This window comes from Hydra vulgaris, chromosome 01 (genome assembly GCF_038396675.1).
Source record: "Hydra vulgaris chromosome 01, alternate assembly HydraT2T_AEP".
In the NCBI taxonomy this organism is placed as follows: domain Eukaryota; kingdom Metazoa; phylum Cnidaria; class Hydrozoa; order Anthoathecata; family Hydridae; genus Hydra; species Hydra vulgaris.
The window spans coordinates 55,563,182-55,583,136 of record NC_088920.1 but is presented as its reverse complement, the minus strand read 5'-3'; the positions used below and the strand labels follow the sequence as shown (position 1 = coordinate 55,583,136).

Sequence of the window (19,955 nt, the reverse complement as noted above, 5' to 3'; positions counted from 1 at the left end):
CACACAATTTCTAATGTCATCTGAATTTGACTTTATATGTTAATTATAAAGCAAAATATCTATATTATAAAGTGGTGGAAAGTAATGAAGTTCCAGTACTCAGTTATTTCTAAGTATGCAAGAAAATACTTGTGAATATTAGCAACTTCTACAAATTTAGCAAGAGTTCTCTACTGGCAGTAATTTTGTCACTGCAGAAGAACTATGCTGGCTGTTGGCAATATTGAGAAAATTGTTTTAATTAAAAATAATTAGGAAAATCAAAATTAAACATTAGTTGTGTTTTTGAAAATATCAAGCGTTATAAATAAATGATCTCCAAAAAGTTTCACAGAAAAATAAGTTATTTATCTTATTATTCTGTGAAACCATATTAAAGTTAAATCAAGCCTATAAAAGTAAGTTTAAGCCAAGAAAACCCATAAGCCTTACAGTAAGGCAACACAGTAGTCTTTATTTTGAAAATATAAACATTTAAAAAAAAAGGCTGAAAAAAATTATTTTAAATTAAGTTAGAAATAAATAATTTAGAAACTTTGATCTTTTCTGTTGTTTTTATATTATAAAAAATGTTTTTAAATAAAGTAACAAATTACTTATAATGATTGTTTATAATGAAATATTTTATTTAATATATTAAAGGATATTATTATTTTTTATTAATATAAGTATGTATTTTTTATGATAAATTTAAATGATTTAATTTTTCATTTCTTCATATCTTCAAAGGATTGCCTAAAGTTTTTTGTTTTTAACTTTGTTTACTCAACAAAGCTTGAAATTTTTTGTTAAGTATATAAATAAGGTTTTTAAAAAGTTGACTTTATTTAATTGTGTTATTATTAAACTAGTGTGTATTTTGTTAGAAATTTGTTGGAAAAAATACATACTTATAAAATAGATAAATTATAGTAATCTTTATTGATTTAAGTAAAATGTAATTATTTATTAAACAATCATTAGAAGTAAGTTGTTACTATTTTGAAATATTTTGTGTATTATTAAAAAGTTAGAATTATTTATTCCAATGTGTTGTGATCTAACAAAGTCCTATGCTGTAAGAAAGTCCTAATGTAACAAATGATAAATTTTGGATATTATAAAATAAATATTTGAGAAAATAAGTTTTGCTTTTTTAACTAAATGTTTTTGAAGAAACTTTCTATAATAAAATTGACTGGATTGGTGAAGAATTCGGCCAATCAGAGTATTTGTTCTACTGAGATGTAAATAGTCAATATAAGCTGATGCCATATTGAACATTGCGTCAAAAATTGTATGATGAAGAGTTAGGTTTTTTATTGTAAAAATCTTGTTGTTAAAAAACTATTTTGATCAATAATGGCACATGAATGTGGTATGTTTGGAATTTACATGTTAAAACAATTGATTTACACGTAAAAACTATATTTTTTCAAAAAATTTGATGTGATTTTTTCCTCTTTTTTACGGTGTACAAAAGAAAGTCCTACCCTTACAAATAAAATTTAATTTTTTGTTTTAGGTCCAAAAAGATCTTACAAGCCATATTCACAACAGGATATGGATGAAGTATTGGATAAAATTAAAAAGAAGGCTATGATAATATATGCAGCATCTAAATTTTATAAAATACCTAAAACAACCTTGTTCAACAAACACAAGGTCGAGCAAAGAGTCAAATAGGGTGTTCAACAATTTTTGATAAAACTGTAGATGTTAAAATTAAAAAGTGGCTAATTGATATGGCCAATATTGGTATGCCAGTCACAAAGAAACTTCTTCTTAAGGGTGCATCTATTTTAGCACATAAAATGAATCTTGACCAAAAAGTAATTAGCACTCGTTGGGCATGCAATTTTTTCAAGAGACATTCAACACTTTCAATTTGAAAGACTCAGACACTTCCAAAACACAGAACACTTGTTTCCAAACAAGATATTAAAACGTGGTTCCAAAAAATAACAGAGCATATGGATAAAAAATTTTGTTTGCCACCTAATTGCACCCACTTTGTTTACTTTCATCTTGCAAAAAGATATTTGGACCGACATACTCACAGAATGGAGAATGCAAAACCTTAGAGTTGCTCTACCAAAAAGGACCCCTGGTCCAGACTGCAATTGCTAAAACACAGGATAATCCAACTTTAATACCAAATGGATTTAAATGCTGCGGTTTGTGTCCTTTTTTACTAGAAAATTTGGATCTTACAAAAATCCCGTTAAGTGTACAAGAAAATGAAGTTCAAAGGGATCCCAAAGAATCCCCTGAAACTCCAGTTATAGCAGAACTGTTAAGTCCAATTGATAAGGCCAAAAATGATTTAGAAAATGATATGACATATGGCCGAATATAATAAGACAGCTTTAGCACCAGTTCAAGGACCTTTGCAAGCAAATGATAATGTTTTCGAGTCAATATTTGTTAGTCCAGAAGAATTTCTGAGTAAAAAAAATCCAAAACAAGCAACAAAAGTTTCATCAGTCATTACATCTGACAAATATATTGCTAGTTTAGAGGAGAAAAAGAGAGCTAAAGAAGAATTAGAAAGACAGAGAATTGAGAAAAAGCAAGAAAAAAAAGCTGAAAAAGAGTCTGAGAAACAGGAAAAAAAGCGAATTCGGATAGGAAATTTGAAAGAAAAACAAGAAAAAGCAGCTAAAAAGTCTAAAACTAAGTAATATTTTACGTAGAATAATAGAAAGGAATTTTTAATTTCATATTATGTGTAGAATTAAAAAATCTCTATCAGAAAAATGTCATTAGTGTATTAAACATTTTAATATTCAAGAAATATATAATATTAAACATTAGGACTTTCTTTTTTACTTATTAGGACTTTCTCATATCACAAACAAAATTGTAGTACTTTTTTTTTTTCATCACCTCGAACTACATTACAGCTTAAATAAAGACTTTTTTGAAAGTGTTCACACCTAAAATAGGGTAAAACTGAAAATTTATTTATTGTTCTACAATATTATCAAAAAGCAAGAATTCGAATAAATAGTTAAATCTTAGCTAAGTTTTGTCAGTACATTTTTGTAATGCTTAAATTGTCAAAACATGTCAAAAGTTGTCAAAATAAAATATTATATGCATGTTAAGTTTTATATTTCAAAAGAAAATAAGATTGTACGAGAAATGCTGTATCAGTCATTGCTTGCTATATTTTTATTAATATCATCAAATATATGTGTTTACTTTATTAGTTGGTAAATAATTTTTTATTAAATAAAATAATCAGTATTTATCTAAAGCTATTATTATTAAATACTACTATTACTACTACTAATAAATACTACTATTAAGTTGTTTTTTTTTAAAAAAGTATAAATATTTATTTTAGATACAGATGGAGGAATTACTTCTTCAATGGCATTAAAAAACAAAACAGTTGAGTATGATGACAGTCAAGATCTAAATGTTTCTAATACAAATGATTTTACAAGGTAAGTTAATAATATTTAATATGAAATCAGTAGTTTTAAGATAAGTGTAAATGAAATTGATATTTTGCATACATCAATCCTTTTATTTGCTGAGCAATGTTGAACTAATTTCTATTATGGAATGGCTTTCTATCCAATGGGATGACAATAACTTAATTTATCAGGATAATGAGGGTTTCTGTTGGTGAGTTTGACTAACAAAAGTTGGATTCAATGAACTGAAAATAGTGTATTTGTTTAGTATGAAGTTAACAATTTTATTCTTAGTTGGTTTTATACCCAAATCTGTAATTATCTAATTTGTCAAGTTATTCCAAGTATAATTGGATGTCAAATGCCCCAGAAATTTTTAAAAATGTCACCTGAGTATATAATATCTGAGTATATCTCAGATTTTGCTGATAAAAATCAGCAAAATCTGAGATATACTCAGATTTTGCTGATTTTTATACTGTTGAGAGTACTTAGTAAAATAAAAATTCCTTTAAATTTTTAGCCTCCGGCTCCTATTTTAGAAGATTCTGAAATATGATCATTTTATATTTAGCAGATATTGGCCAGGCTCTCTTGTTCTCTCAGCATCACAACATTCATTTCAAAATTTCAAGTCATAACTTTGAAAATATTTGATCTTTTTACTTTTTTTGTATTTTTTGTAATTTTGTTATTTTTATAATTTTGTATAATTTGTATCTGGCTATTTACAGGGGTGATAAATCCAATGAAATGATCAAAAATGTAAAAAATTATTATTAAGTACTTGTATTTATCAATTTAAATAAATTTAGGCAATTTTTATATACCTGACTTTGATGCTTAAGAAACTCATTTGGCCTTGATAATATCAACAAAAAAAAATTTTAACATTCAATACTTATTAATCTTTCAAAAAACAATGAATGATTTTGATCTGTAAGTATATGGATTTCCATATATGGGTAACAGGGCACAGTCCCCACTTTTTTATAGCGGAATATGCATTTGATTTTTCATTACCTTCCATACTAGCTGGAGCTCTGAAACTTTTAAGATTTCTAAAATGCTGATAAACACGCATGTTAATATTGTTTCCAGGACCCAAGACTGGTTCTTGTGCCCAACTTTTTTGTAGTGGAATCTTGTGATAGATTTTTCACTATCTTCCAGACATACTGGAGTTCTGAATATTTCAACTTTTGTGTATTTCTGATGAAGGTGTGTTAAAATTTGTTACCAGGGCCCCAGTTATTTACACAAAAAAAAGTTTTTATGATTTTAACAAAGTATAGGTAACTTTGAAAATAGTTTCAAAATTTTTTTTTTGGTTTTAACTGTTCTGTTTGATTTAATTATTTACAAATCATTAAAAAAAAAATTAAGTCTCAAGATTGTGTTAAGATTTGCTTAGATGCGTCAATGATAACAGTATACATATGTCCAGTTTTTCTTTGGCATATTCTCTATAACAATCAGTCTTTAAATCAGTCTTTCTACCATAAATTTGTTTATGACAAGTATCATTCAACAGTTTTGCAAAATCACATTAATCTATTCTTACTGTAAAACAAAATACTAAGTTGTATTTTAGATTAAATTAAAAATAAGAAACCAATAGTAATTAACTTAAAGAAAGGAACTTAAACACCATAGTAATGAAAAGCTAAACAGTAATTGATTACTTTTATCTTTTTGAAATGTTTTTTGAATGTTAAAGATAATTTCTTGTTTCTTCAACTATTAAAGATAAACTTAATAGGTACTAAATTTCTTTTATACTAGAGTAATGACAAGATTTTTTTTTTGTTACTTTAAATAGTTCTTATTTAATAAAACATCTTAATGTTAATATTTTGGAATTAGCAGATATCAATTAAAGTAATGATTTTAAAAGGTGATAAATTTCTTTTTTATTGATTTAATGTTATGGGAGGGTGTTTTTTTTTTTTTTTACTGCTGGATTTTAGTTAATTAAACAACTTTCTTGCTATAAACAACTAACTTGCTATAAACAACTGACATTTTAGCATTTTAAAAAATCAACTTTTTTTAATTCAAAAAGTTTATAATTATGCAATGTAAAGTTCTGTTAAAATCATTATTTTAGATAGATGACTGTTTTAAATCTGTATACTTGCAGAGTTGAACCCAGACCTGTTTTAGTGTTGCTGGAGTGGTATGGGTGCCCTAAAATTATTTAATCTTTTTATTTTCTTCTGCTTTTTTATTACAAGAAAACAAATAAAAACAAGAAAAAAAATAGTATAGAAAAAATTTTCAGTTCATTTTAGCTACTTCATTTTTTCTTCAGGACGATAAAAGAATTAAAAAGCAATTTTTTTTTCCACATAATGTGACATAACTGTCTTTCGGTCACTAACTGAATGTTTTTAAAAAATGAATGTCATTACGAAACTTAAATTTAAAAGCTTGTTACAAAATTTCATAACAATGAAATGTATACAAAATTTGATTTTTCAAAAAATATAATTTTTAAAATATCCATTTGTAGTAAAATTAACTTTTGTTTGTTGGCAATTCAGAGTGAACAAAAGTGAAAAATTTCAGTCTTAATAACAATTGCGCAAACACGATTAAATTTGAGTATTCACGCAAGTTTAATTTTTGGATGAATGAACTTTTGATCTTTAGCTTTCTATTTTAGTTTACATTAGGAAAACAAAATAACAAAATGTAAACTTTTTCAGAAAGTTTCGTTTCTTTTCCATATTCTTTTTGTCTAATAATAAAAATAACGATTACAATAAATTAATAATAGTTTTATTAAGGTCTAGTTATTTTTAAACTTCAATGTCTTCAATGTGTAAAAAAATCCATAGTAAATATAACTTATTTATTAAACTTAATTTTTTTTACCTAATGAATAAAAAAATTAGATATATTTTTTAAAATATAATACATTTTTTAATCAAAAAAATATATCATTTTTTAAATTACGTTTATTGTAATTATTTCTTCTTTAATTATCTTCAATTTAAAAGGCGCCTTATAATCACTTTAATAATAAAAACCTTTAATAAAAACTTTTTAAAAACCTTAAGTAAAAGTTTTTTTTATTAGCTGATATTTAAATCAAAATTTTAAAGTTAAAATAACATTAAATACATTTATAAAATGTTTTTATTCAAATAGTTGAATACATGATGTAAAACTATTTTGTTAATTTTACAAATATTACGTCATTTAATATATGTAAATATATTATGTAATGTAAATATTAAGCATTTAATTACTAATTATTTAAAACATTAATAACTATTTATATTAAATTTACTAAAATATAGTTAATAAATGTTTAAAATACTATAAACAGTTTTCAATGATTATTTACAAACAGCATGGTTAAATTCTTTAGTAAAATAGTTTTCTTATTGTAACTAAATTAACATGGTTATGTCCACCGGTAAATTCATGTATTCAGGCAAATGTCTTTAAATCAGCTCCTTATCGTCTGATAAAACAAGGTAAACACAAATAATTAAAATGATGATTTAAAGTCATGGTTGCAGCACCGGTTTTAACCAGGGGAGTGGGGAGGTAACCTCAAGAACATTACCCACACCACGCCACATTTTTTATGAGAAAATAAGTGGGGCATGGCCCTGTTGCCCCAACCCCATGGGCACTCTAATTGTCAACCCTGGAAACAATTTAAACACCATTCATGAGGACTACACCAATGCTAATACATTTAGAGCTCCAGTGAGTGAAAAATCTATTGCAAAGTTCTGCTACAAAAAAGCAGGTAACATAGGTATCTTGAACCCTGGGAATAATTTTAACATGCACTTTTATCAACATTAAAAAATCCTAAAAGTTTCAGAGCTCCAGCTAGTCTAAAGGTAGTTGAAAATCAATGAGATATAGGGTGACATTTTTAAAAATTTCTGGATCATTAGGCATGCAATTACCCAAGTACAAAAATGAAATTGATTTTTCTAAAATATAACTCAATTTGGTTTATCAAAGGTTGCTAAATTGTTAGTCAGTTCTAAATTACCACCTAGTACCACTAGTCAATAGTTATTTATAATATTATAATATTATAAATATTTCAGTCAATAGTTAGGCGCTATAACGACTAATTATAATAAAATATATTTTAAAGGGAACCACGCATAGTTGAGTTGCACAGAGGTCCTTCTGGATTAGGATTTAATATTGTTGGTGGAGAAGATGGAGAAGGTATTTTCATTTCTTTTATTCTAGCTGGCGGACCAGCTGATTTATCCGGACATGTGAAACGTGGTGATCAAATCCTAATGGTTAGTTAAAAATTTCTCAATAATCTCTTTAGTGAACAATATATATTATTAAAATACATTAATAAAGGTTGTTGTAATATTTATTTCATTAAATTTTTGATAAAATTTTGTTTAGGTTAATGATATTGACATAGTTACAGCCACTCATGAAAAAGCTGCTGCTGCACTCAAAGGAGCTGGTTTAACAGTCAATTTAAAATTACAATACAAACCAGAAGAATATAATCGTTTTGAACAAAAGATTCATGCATTGCGAGATCGTATGATGAACAGTACTGGTGGCGGTAGCCTAAAAACATCAGCAAAGCGTACACTATATGTTAGGTAAAAATTTTAAAATAATGTGTTTATTTTTGTATATTTTACTAGGGATTTTATATATGCTATGAATGTATTTTATTTGAAAGAAATGAAAATTATATATAAATTTAATGTATGTTATTCTAGCCAAAATGTACTAAAAAAGTACATTTTGAAAAATTTTTATTCATTTAATCACTTCAAAAAACATGGGTTAGTAGAGACCTATGTTTTTACTCATTGAGCCCTATAGCTCATATGGTTACATTTATTTGTATATATCAAATTTTTATCTTAAAGCATATTCGTTTGGGTAACATTCAAGTTGCATTAATTATAAAAAAGATTTAATAGTGCCAGCCAGGGCCTTAAAAAAAAATTAAACCAACTTACATTGAGGCAAGGTAAGTTGTTTATAATCAAGGGGTAAGTTCGCTCACTATATTAAAAGTTAATATTTAACGTTTTACAGAAGTGTAATTCGAAAATTTTTTACACCTTTTATCCTTTTTTTCTTTTTTTAAAAGGAATCTCAGCTGAAATATTTGTTGTCATTATCATAATTAATTACATTTTGGTGAACCTAATCAACTTAAATCATATTTTGTGAACTTAAAACATTTTGGTTGCCCCTTCTGAAAAAAAAAGCAAAAGTTTTTTTGCTAGTTGCTTTTTTACTCATTCTAATATTATTATAATTCAAAGGGTTCAAAGGGCACAATATTCAAAATCACAAGGGTTAAATTAAATTGATAAAATATTTGTTAACATTTTTGAATATTGTATATTGAGTAATAATTTGAATAAAGCTAAACGATCTTGCGATGTAAACTGCTCTACCTACTCTTGAGTTTATTCACAATGTCTTTTCATCTGTCAATATCTGTCATAACGTTCGTATAGGGTTTTTTAACTTGATTTATAATTTGAATCTCAAACAATCTCTCTTTTTTCTATTTAGCCAATTTTTCTGAAAATATATTTATATAAATATATTTTCAGAAAATATATTTATATAAATATATTTTAATTTAATAATAAAATAATTTATATAATATTTATATAGCCTGTAGTTTTATAGATTAAAGAAAAAGTTGATTTTAAAAGAAAAAAACTGTTATTTTATTGGCATTCTATAAACTACAAAATTATTCCTAAAATATTTTTTCGTGTCAGCCTGGGTTTCTAAAATCATATTTTATAAAAAACTCAAAAAAAAAAATGTAATTATACTTGTTATTAATATTTTACACCATTTTAAAAAAACATAGTTTTTATGCAATAAACTTGGATAAAATATTATTTATGTAAAATGGCTATTATTTTTTATCTTCTTATAAAATTTTACTACTTTTTTTTTGATATTGTTAGGGATCCATCTGGTTTTTTTCTCAAAAAATAATTTTTATACAGAAATGTTTAAAACTTAATATTATTTTATCATATAAAACACTTTTAGGGAGTTCAGAGCAGATATTTCTTAAAAGTATTGTTTTGTGAGCACCCAAATATTATTATAATAGTTGTTTGTTATTGATTAATTAACAATTATTATTTATTTTAGTATGATCAGTTAAAATGAAAAATATTTTTATTTTGTAAATTAACACGAGTTATTTAAAAATAGTTATACCGCACAATATATAAAAATCTTGTTATACAAACACAATAATATGAAAATCTCATTAAAAAAATTTTTATGTAAAAAATATTTTTACGTAAAATTAAAATTATAAGAAAAGTATAAAGAAAAAACTAATTGATTTAATTTAATATGATTATTACTTTGTATATTTAAGGACATTATTTAACTATGATAAAACAAAAGACAGTGGTTTACCATCACAAGGGTTAAGTTTTTCTTATGGTGATATTCTTCATGTAACAAATGCTAGTGATGATGAATGGTGGCAAGCATATAGACTCAATGCTGCAGGAGAAGAAGAAGAATTAGGAGTTATTCCAAGTAAAAGGAGGTGCATATTTGTTTGGGTTACAATCAAACATTTTTTGATGAAATTAAAATAGAATGTGTAACAATTATTTGTATTTATTAAAAATAAACTTTTTTTAGAGTTGAGAGGAAGGAAAGAGCTCGTCAGAAGACTGTTAAGTTTAAGCAATCCCAAACAAGCGAGGATGATGGGAAGGTAGGTTTTACAATAATAGACTTTATAATAGAACATTTTTTTATAAAATAATAGAACTTTTTTTTATTATTATTAATTATTTTTTTTTAGAATAGTGCAAATTCAAATGCATCATTTAATTCAAAATCTAAACGTAGCTTTAACTTTGCTAAACGATTCCCCTTTAAAGGACAAAAAGAAACTGATGGAGAATCTGAGACTGACACTGTTGCAAAAGATGAGACACTTGCAAAAACAGAAGAAATTATTTTATCTTATGAATGTGTTGCGCAACAAGAACTTAAATACACAAGACCAGTTATAATTCTCGGACCTTTAAAAGATAGATTGAATGATGATCTTATACAAGAATTTCCAGAAGAGTTTGGAAGTTGTGTGCCTCGTATGTATATTATTATTTATTGTTTTAATTTTTCAAGGTGGTAGTGGTTTCCAATATAACTCATTCGAAGTTTTGATATTTTAAATTAAATCAGGAAAGTAATTTCAGATTTGTTTCAAAAAGTCTCTATTTATTGGAATCGAATCAAGGCTCTTTATAAACTATTTTTTAGTCATGGTAATTTCATTAAAAACTTTCCAACATTAACTTTAAAATATTTTCTAATTAATAAAATTACACTTTTTAACATTAGCATGCTATTACTATAACAATAGTTGCCGTCATAGAAATTTCATTTTTTTAAAAGTTCTCAGTGGGCACATGTTTTCCTCGGGATGTTAGACCTCTTACAGCTATTAAAGATATGTATAAGTTAATAGATAATTAAAAGCGTGTATAAACTAATGGATAAACAATAGCGCAGTTTTAAAACAAGTAGTTGTCAAAACAGGTTTACATCAAGTTGTTTTTTTGTTTTTTTTTATTTAAACAAAACTCAACTTTTAATTTTAAATTAAAGACTTGTTTTCAAAATGTTGCTATTGATTTTTTAACATTTTTAAACTATAAAAATACGACTATTTTCATGCTTTGCAAATCTTTTTCATAGAGAGCAAGTTCAGAAAATAGTTTATAAATTGACTTTTAATTAAATAAACTACTTCAAATAGTTTTCTACATATAACGATGATAAAATTATGCATTTTAATATCACAATTTTTAAATCATATTTTGAAGTATAATGTGCAAAACATCTTTAAGTGTACAAAACTCTAGCATAACTCCACATCTCTGTAACATCCCCAGTGGCATTTTTTTGTAAACTTAAGTATGTTCGCTCATGCTTTGGTCAAATCAGAATGTTTTGCAAAAAATTTCAGTAATTTCAACTTGGGAACAAAAATGTCCCTTGCTCATTTTCATGCCCACAAGCTCATTTTCTCTGTTCAAACGTTAAGGCAATGAGTTGAGAAAATATTTAGTCTCATTGTTTAATACTAAATTTATCTACAGTTTTTCAATATCATTTTATTATATTTTAGTGTTTGAAAGTAATGACCATGTAAAATTTTCAACCCCCCTATTTATTAAGTTGTATTTTCTCACCATAATACTAGAAAAAATATGAAAAAATGTTACTGTTTTTTTGCAGCTAGTTTGATATGTTTTATAATAAAAGTAGAAAAAAAACTAATTCAATGTTTAAAATTTAGAGTAGCAGAAGTCTATTTCAAAACCTTTTTTTTTTTTTTTTTTTTTTTAAAAAAAAAAACAAAAAACATTCGAGTTATATATTTCTGTTGAATTTAGACACTACAAGACCTCCTCGAGATCATGAAGTTGATGGTAGAGATTATCATTTTGTTACATCTCGTGAAAAAATGGAGGAAGACATTGCTAACCATCTCTTTATTGAAGCCGGTCAATATAATGACAATCTTTATGGTACAAGTGTTGTTTCTGTTCGCGAAGTTGCGGAAAAAGTAAGTAGATTTTTATAATAAACGAATGAAATGTTCTAAGGAAGTTTGAGAAAAACATAATATTTGTTAAATACAAATTTACAAAAAATCAACTCAAAAGTTATAAAGTTTCTCAAGGAAGTTAAATTGAGTTTCTCAATTTAACTTTCTGTATTACAAATTGCTTTTCAATTTTTTTCAAATATCTAAGAAATCTGTCTAATACCATGTTTGTTACAATTACAATTAGTCAAATTACAATCAAATCAATCAAAAGTCAATTACAAATTACAAACATGGCATTAGACAAATTACAAAGACTAATTTTTTTTTTGCATGAAGAAAGCCTGAAGTAATAGGATTAATTGACAAGGCTTTTGCAACAATAAAAAATCATCAGTGCCAGGATGCTAAAAATAAAACTATATTTTATGTAATCATCCAGTTGGAATCATCAGACTGCTGTAGTAGTAATGAGAGTTAATGTGATGAGGATTTGGTGCTTAGGGATTAGCTGGACCTTCCAAAGACATCACTAATTAGAGTTGGTGGTTTAAGATGTTTTTTACTTCCAAGTAAAAAAAGCATCTTCAACCATTTACTCAACCTATTGACATTTTTTGTTCAAGTCAGTCTTGACATTTTTTTGTTCAAGAGATTGTATTCTCAAAAGAAACATATTGATAAGTTTCAGACATGCGCAAAAAACATCCTAATCTTCTACATTGTTTAAAAAATGTTCTAGTTCTAAATAAGTTAATTTTTATTGTTCACTCATATTATTCACTCATACAATAACTTAATTAAATTGTTCACTCGCATTTTCTTATGAATAGTAATTATCTTTACCATAACGAGCCTATAAAAAATTTGGTTGCTTAGCAATGATTTACAACAAACTGACGACATTGTTTACCTTGATAAGTCCTGATTCAATGTCATGCACTAAACACAACTGATAATTTGCACTAATATACTTTCTCACTTTCTTCATCACTGATGCTCCATGATTAATTTTCTTTAACAAATATTTTACAATCAGCTTTAGCTGTTATTCGTGCAACATTTAACTTTTATTCGTCAAATTATTTTATAAAGTATCTTAATATAAATGTTTTTAATATAATTTGTGGATTTGAATTCTTAGATGTTGAAGTTGTAGTTTTGATTGGTTCGTCTCTTTAAAAAGTTAATTTTGTGCTGTATTTGATCATACCATTTGTACTGTTGCCAGAAGTTTCAACTGTTTTTAAATATTTCTTACATTGACCTGCACTTTCATTTTCTACTTGTATGAAATAACTCCATGGTGAATTTTTATCCTTAAGGTGTTTGCATATTTGTATATGTAGAATGTTTATAATATAATAAATTATTAAAATAATATTTCTATAATTCTGGCAGTTCTCCTGAATAAATCGAATTAATGTTAGTTCTTATTCGATAGGTAATCGTAGTTTTTTAATTTTTTTTAAAACAACTTTTACTGATTTTACCAGTAATAAAATTATGCATTTCGATAAACCAGTATTGTTATCTTTCCTAATAAAAGATCAGGAAAGTGATATCTTTTTCAAAAGTTTTTTTTAAAAAATAACACATAGTGGTTTTTCTTTGCTATTAATCACAACACTAATAAAACCAAAGCTAACATAATCATTATTAATTTTCTTCAATATTAATTTAATTTTTAATATTATATCAATAACTTTAATATCATAATTCAATATTAATAATCTTCAATATACTTTCTCTTTTTAGACTCTTTTCTTATATATCTTAAATACATATTATTAAATACAAAATCTAAATTCATGACATATAGTTGTATTTTGCGAATATATTCAAAATGAAAAATAAAATTAACTGATGATTTTTAGGTCAATTAAAATTGGAAATAGGAAAACTATTGAGAATATTCGAATATAAAAATTAGATAAAACAAGTGACACAAATGCATTAAAACAAAATAAAAATTAAGAAGTTAAATAGAAAAAGTTTTTTGGAATTTATACTCCTTAAGATTTTTTTGAAATTTTCATTCCCTTTTTAAAGTCATATTTCAAAAGTTTGGAAACACTGATTTTAAATCATGAATAAAGTTATTCATGATTTATTGCCATCAAATTTTAATCCTTAAAAAAATACTTGTGTTTTTGAAGTAACTTTTAATCTTTTGAGTCTTACATCCTCTGAAATTACCCAGATCTACTTGATCTTAGTGAGACAAAATTATATTCAACTGTTTCAACTTCAGATCTCTGTGTTGATGGCTATTATCCTTTAATATGCAAAAACTTTAATGATTACATGCTAGTCATATATATTACATATACAATAATTATAAATATTACATATACAATAATGATAAATATTACATATACAATAATTACAAATATTACATATACAATAATTACAAATATTACATATACAATAATTACATATACTTAATATAGCTTGAATTCTCTTGTTATTCCTTAATGTGCTTTTGCTTAGTACCTCTTCGCTCATTCACTTTTCTCTTTATCCTTCATTGCTCCCTTTCTTCACAGGACTGCACTTTTCAATGTTGTTTTTGATAAATTGACAAAGCCCTTTCTCATTATCTTTCAGCCAATATTGTTTTTACAGATGATTTAAATACTTATCACATAAATGCCTCGACTTTAGTACCACTGGCACTTAAGCTTAAAACTTTTGTCTTTCTCAATTTTTTACTCAGATAGTTAACTTTGTGTTTTCTAGACAATACTATTTGCCTAATTTCACTCCTTGATTTGTTTACCAATTTGCTCAATTAAATGTGCTCAATTTTTCTCTGTTTTTCTTGGTTATTCAGGTCATGCTATGATCTCAGTGAAACTTTTATATCCTACTTCTACATCAGATTCACCCTAGCATCGCATTTCTTACTACTACTTTAAGGCTTACTGTGATTCTTTTTGTGACATTTTTTGTGATGATTTTTAGGTTGATTTCTTTTATTTTCTCTTTGCTAAAAAAAGCAACTTATATTTATAATCTCCTGGATTCAGGCAGTGATAGAAGCTTTTTTCTTTTCTCGTTAATTACAAGTAAAGCTTCTTCTTACTCAATGGTTTTCTGCTTCTTGGGCAGCTGCTATATATATACTCTTAAGAACAAAGATCTTTTTATCATTACTAGAAACCAATGCAAAAAAGTACAGTCTGATGCTCATATCTGTTATTCCTAGATCACTTAATCTCATATTTTAACAAAAGCAAATCTAACATTCCATCTCTCACATTTGGGTCTAATCTTATTACCTATTGTTACCTCTCACTAGGATAAAGCAAAACTATTTTTAGAGAACTTTTTCTCTAATTCATCTCTTAAATCTCACACTTTTCATTTCATCCCAAAGAAACAGATTAATCCATGTGAAAAATTAAAATCATCCCTGCTTCTGTTGCTGAAGTTCTTTTTAAACTCCTCTTCAGCTTGTGTTTCGCACGTTATTACTGTTATAGTCTTACAAAAGTTAAAATTAAAATTCTTTAGAATTCTATGCTTTGTAGCATTCTTTTCAGATGTGTTTGTCTGTTATTAAATTTTTTTTTTTATAACTGCTCTTTTCCTTTATTACTCCCTCTGCTTTTTTTTCTAAATTCTATTTTTGTCAATTTTATTTAATTCTAGTTGAATACTTTTTAAAAATGAAACTTTAATTTTGCGCAAAATAGTTATTAATGTTTTTTCTAAAAGACTTGACTATTTTTTACGATGAAAACCTGAAACAAGAAATATTTTGAGACTGTATTAAATTATTGGTTATTTAAAAAAATTTAAATAAATCATGGTTTGTAAACAGCTAGACAATTTACAAGAGCATTACTTCTGCTACAGCATGTGACTCTCAGTGGCTAACAAACTTTAACTCAGATAAAACTCAATTTTTTTCAGCTAATTGTTATTGCAACAATTTAGATCATCCTATATTTATGAAACGTAATATACTCGATGAGTCATCTACCCTTCATCTTCTAGGATTAACTCTCACTTCCGATCTTTCTTGGAAACCATATATCAAATTCGTTGCAAAATTAGCATTTTTCAAAAACCATTTGGCTTAAAGAATACAATTATAGTTAAAGTTGTGTTCATATCATAGATAAACATTAGAAAGTAAGTTAAAAGTTAATTAAACTTTCTAAAACAAATTGTTGAATGAGATATTAACAAAAGCATTTGTTGTAATAATAACAAAACTTTTTTTACTGTTATATTTTGTTCTGTTAATATTTAGCTTTTGGAAGTGTGATCAAAATGTTGCATGACTTTTTTAATTGTTTCTTTTTTTGTTGTTTTTTTTTTGTTTAGTTGGATTTCCACAAGTGTTTTATATATATATATATATATATATATATATATATATATATATATATATATATATATATATATATATATATATATATATATATATATATATGTGTGTGTATACATACATATATATATATATACATACACATGCATATATATATGTATATGTATACATATACATATATATACCTATACATACATATATATATATATATACATATATATATATATATATATATATATATATATATATATATATATATATATATATAGACACACACTCTCCTAACAATAAACAATGAAAGTTTTTTTTTTGAATGTATATAAATGTATACAATAGTGTGTCCGTGTCTCTCTCTTTCTCTCGGTGTATATATTTACTTTTTTTTTTTCAAAGGGCAAACATTGCATATTAGATGTTAGTGGCTATGCAATTAAACGTCTTCAGGTGGCTCAGCTCTATCCAATTTCAATATTTATAAAACCTCTTTCCGTTGAATGGATGCAAGAAATGAACAAACGTTTAGTTCTTGAACCAGCACAAAAAGCTTTTGAACGTGCTCAAAAACTTGAGCAGGAGTTTGGTGAATATTTTACGGGTAATAGTTATATTATAATTAAATTTATTTCTGTTTTTAAGTTTCTTTTTTTATCTTAAAAATATAATGAAATTGTGAGATTTTTAAAATTTCCTTTTGATGTTTTATTGTAGCCATCGTTACTGGAGATTCTTACGATGAAATATACTCTAAGACAAAACAAATAATCAAGCAGCAAAGCGCTCCCATTGTATGGATTCCAACCAAAGAGAAGTTATAATAGGATTTACATAAACGGTCTGTAAATTAGATTCCTACGCTCTAAGTCACCTATACTAACCGAATTCTATGAAATAGATTGTAAAAAACTAGACCTTTATTAAACGAATATTAGGCTAGGGTGCTTTGGGTACTTTTCTTCGGAACATATTTTTAAATATCCGCATTAGTCCTAAACAGAAAATTCACTTATGTTTCGATATTATGCCATTCTTCATTGTTACTTTGTTCTGAGAACAAGTTATTAACACATTAGTGTGATTTTTAATTTTAAAGATGTCTATAATGTTTTTTATGGTTAATTTTTATCTTGCTTCTATTAAAAAGCTTTATTTAAACAACTTTATATAACTTCTCTATATATAAAAATTCCTAACAAAAAAACATCTTTGAGCAAAATTTGGAATGTTTGCTTTTATGAGTTGTCGTACATATGTAGTTTTTTATGGCAACGATTTGGAGAGGTTTTTTAATGAGCCTAAATTTAGAAATTTTAGTAAATGAATAAATCTTTTTTTATAATTTATATTTTAATACTAGTGTAATTCTTATCAATTACTTTATAATTTCTTTATTAGTAATGTTGATTTTTGTTTTTTTCTGTACATAGGGTAATTATCTCAAGTAAAGAGAAAAATTTTATTTTGTGTAAAAAGTTGTTTTATATTATTATTAACCCCTTAGTTGGTTTGTTTTGACTTTTTCACAAGGTGTTCGATTCAATGAAAGTTCTGTGAGAAGAAACAAGTCTCATGTTTTAAATTCAAAACGACTTGAGAGAAATGGGCTCCTTTTTAGAAATAAAAAAAAAGAAGAAAAACCTGGAGTAACTTAAAAAATTCAGTTAAAATTTAAAAAAAAATACTTTAAATCAGCGAAGTTATTGTGAAAAGGACGCATAAGAAATGAGATACAAGAGATAAGAAAATAGAGGTATAACAAGAAAAAATTAGGTAACTGTATAATAATTCAGATTGCTAAACAGTGATAAAACCCTATCTAATGCAGTTATGAAAATTTTAACTGGAAGTTTTGTCTTTTTATTTAACCCTATATTATGTTAAAAAAATTTCTGTATTAAGATTTTTTAATACAGAAATTTTTTAAATGACTAATGTAAATTAAAAGTTTAAAACAGGTTTAAAATTAAAAAATTCAGGATTGCGTGTATTGCCAGCATGCTTTTTAATTATATTTCTTTATTTTTGAAAAATGTACTAAATACGAAAAAGTGAGACACGTAATCACTAAATTGCCCTTACGTTACAAGAACAATAGCTTAACTCCAATGATAGTGTAAAGATGAAGGGTTAATAAACTACACATTGTAGATCATTATTTAGTATGTAGATCACATTGCGAATAAAAAAAACTTGAATGCAGACAGCGAAGGCGAATTTATTATAATGGTTACGAAATAAGTTCCATACTTTGATAGTTCTTTTGCTGTAAAGCAATCTTGTATTATGAATGTTTTCTTGTTAAATGTTTGAAAAAGAAATTAGAAAATGGTAAATCAACAAGATGATGCACAATTTTATGTCGTAAAAAGATCAAAATCAACTCAGCAACATTCAAGAGATTTGAGTTGAAAGAAAATTAGTCTTGATAAGTAATCATTATATGCAATACAACATCTTTTTCTGACACTTTTGGTAAAATAATATTGGACTTTTTCTATGCAACTTAAATCTTTTAAAAGTGTTCTAAACTGTAGTACAAGATTCTGGTACAGATCACATATAAATTAAAAATAAAATTGTTAGTGATGCAGAATTGCAAAAGTAGGTGAATAATGGAGTATGCTATATTATATGATCCTAGATAAAATAGGAGTATATTTGAGATACGAGATAATAAAGGAGTATATTTGAAATACGAAGAATATTTGAGGTTAGAGTTCATAAAGGAGTATATTTGAGGTTAGAGTTTATAAAGTAGTATATTTGAGATACGAGATAATAAAGGAGTATAATTGAGGTACGAGATAATAAAGGAGTATAATTGAGATACGAGATAATAATGGAGTATAATTGAGATATGAGATAATAAGGAGGATATTTGAGATACGATAGCAATAATTAAAGAACTTTGTAATAGAAGACATGGTTCCAATACCCTAAACTGAATAAACAGTTTCAATATTAGTGACGGAACTTAAAAATAAGAATGAATTAGATAAAAGATATCTTCTGCAGCATAAATGAAAATATTTGTTGATTGCTATTTTAAGTTGCCAATCGTTATATAGTATTGCGATTTTGTTTTTTTATGTTTACGGTATAGATTAAATAGGCTAAAGCAAAAAAACATATAATTTAGATTAATATAGGTGTTAATACACATCGACCCAAATATTTAATAAAAAGTAAAATAGTTTTTAGATTTCAATAAATGTGAATGAGAAGACAAAATAAGAATTCAAGAAGTTGTTAAAATTTAAAAAAACAATTATTATTTTTTAACCTTTAAAGTTAAATTTTTTTTTTTTTTTTGTGACAGTTTAAGGTGGCTACCCACTATTTAAATAAAATCTTTAAATGAACCCTTTTATCCCCCCATATTTAAACATTTCAATTGCATTGGAATCAAATAAGACAAAAAAGCAAAAAAAATTTATAATTTTAATATTATGTCATTAATTATGCGCATAATTAACTCAAAAATAGCATATTTTCTAACAAGGATAACTAGTTGCAGAGTATTCCAAATTAAGTGAAACTTTTCAAAAACCTTGCTTCTTATATGAACTGTGTGCTGAGTCAAAAATAAAACTGATATTTTTATTTAATTCTCTGAAATTTA

At 25.6% G+C, this 19,955-nt stretch overlaps 1 protein-coding gene across 1 annotated transcript in view; it reads left to right on the top strand.

Moving 5' to 3' along the window:
- Nucleotides 1-17,805, top strand: part of LOC100209202 (disks large homolog 1) — a 44,610-nt gene extending 26,805 nt beyond the window's left edge. Inside the window, exons 7-15 of the mRNA XM_065788701.1 lie at nucleotides 3,332-3,434; nucleotides 7,540-7,696; nucleotides 7,812-8,020; nucleotides 9,796-9,972; nucleotides 10,071-10,146; nucleotides 10,237-10,528; nucleotides 11,840-12,012; nucleotides 16,730-16,931; nucleotides 17,045-17,805. Of these exons, the coding sequence (XP_065644773.1) occupies nucleotides 3,332-3,434; nucleotides 7,540-7,696; nucleotides 7,812-8,020; nucleotides 9,796-9,972; nucleotides 10,071-10,146; nucleotides 10,237-10,528; nucleotides 11,840-12,012; nucleotides 16,730-16,931; nucleotides 17,045-17,151 (1,496 nt within the window). The 3' untranslated portion in view covers nucleotides 17,152-17,805. The remainder of the gene's footprint in view (nucleotides 1-3,331; nucleotides 3,435-7,539; nucleotides 7,697-7,811; nucleotides 8,021-9,795; nucleotides 9,973-10,070; nucleotides 10,147-10,236; nucleotides 10,529-11,839; nucleotides 12,013-16,729; nucleotides 16,932-17,044) is intronic.
- The last annotated feature ends 2,150 nt before the right edge of the window (nucleotides 17,806-19,955 follow it).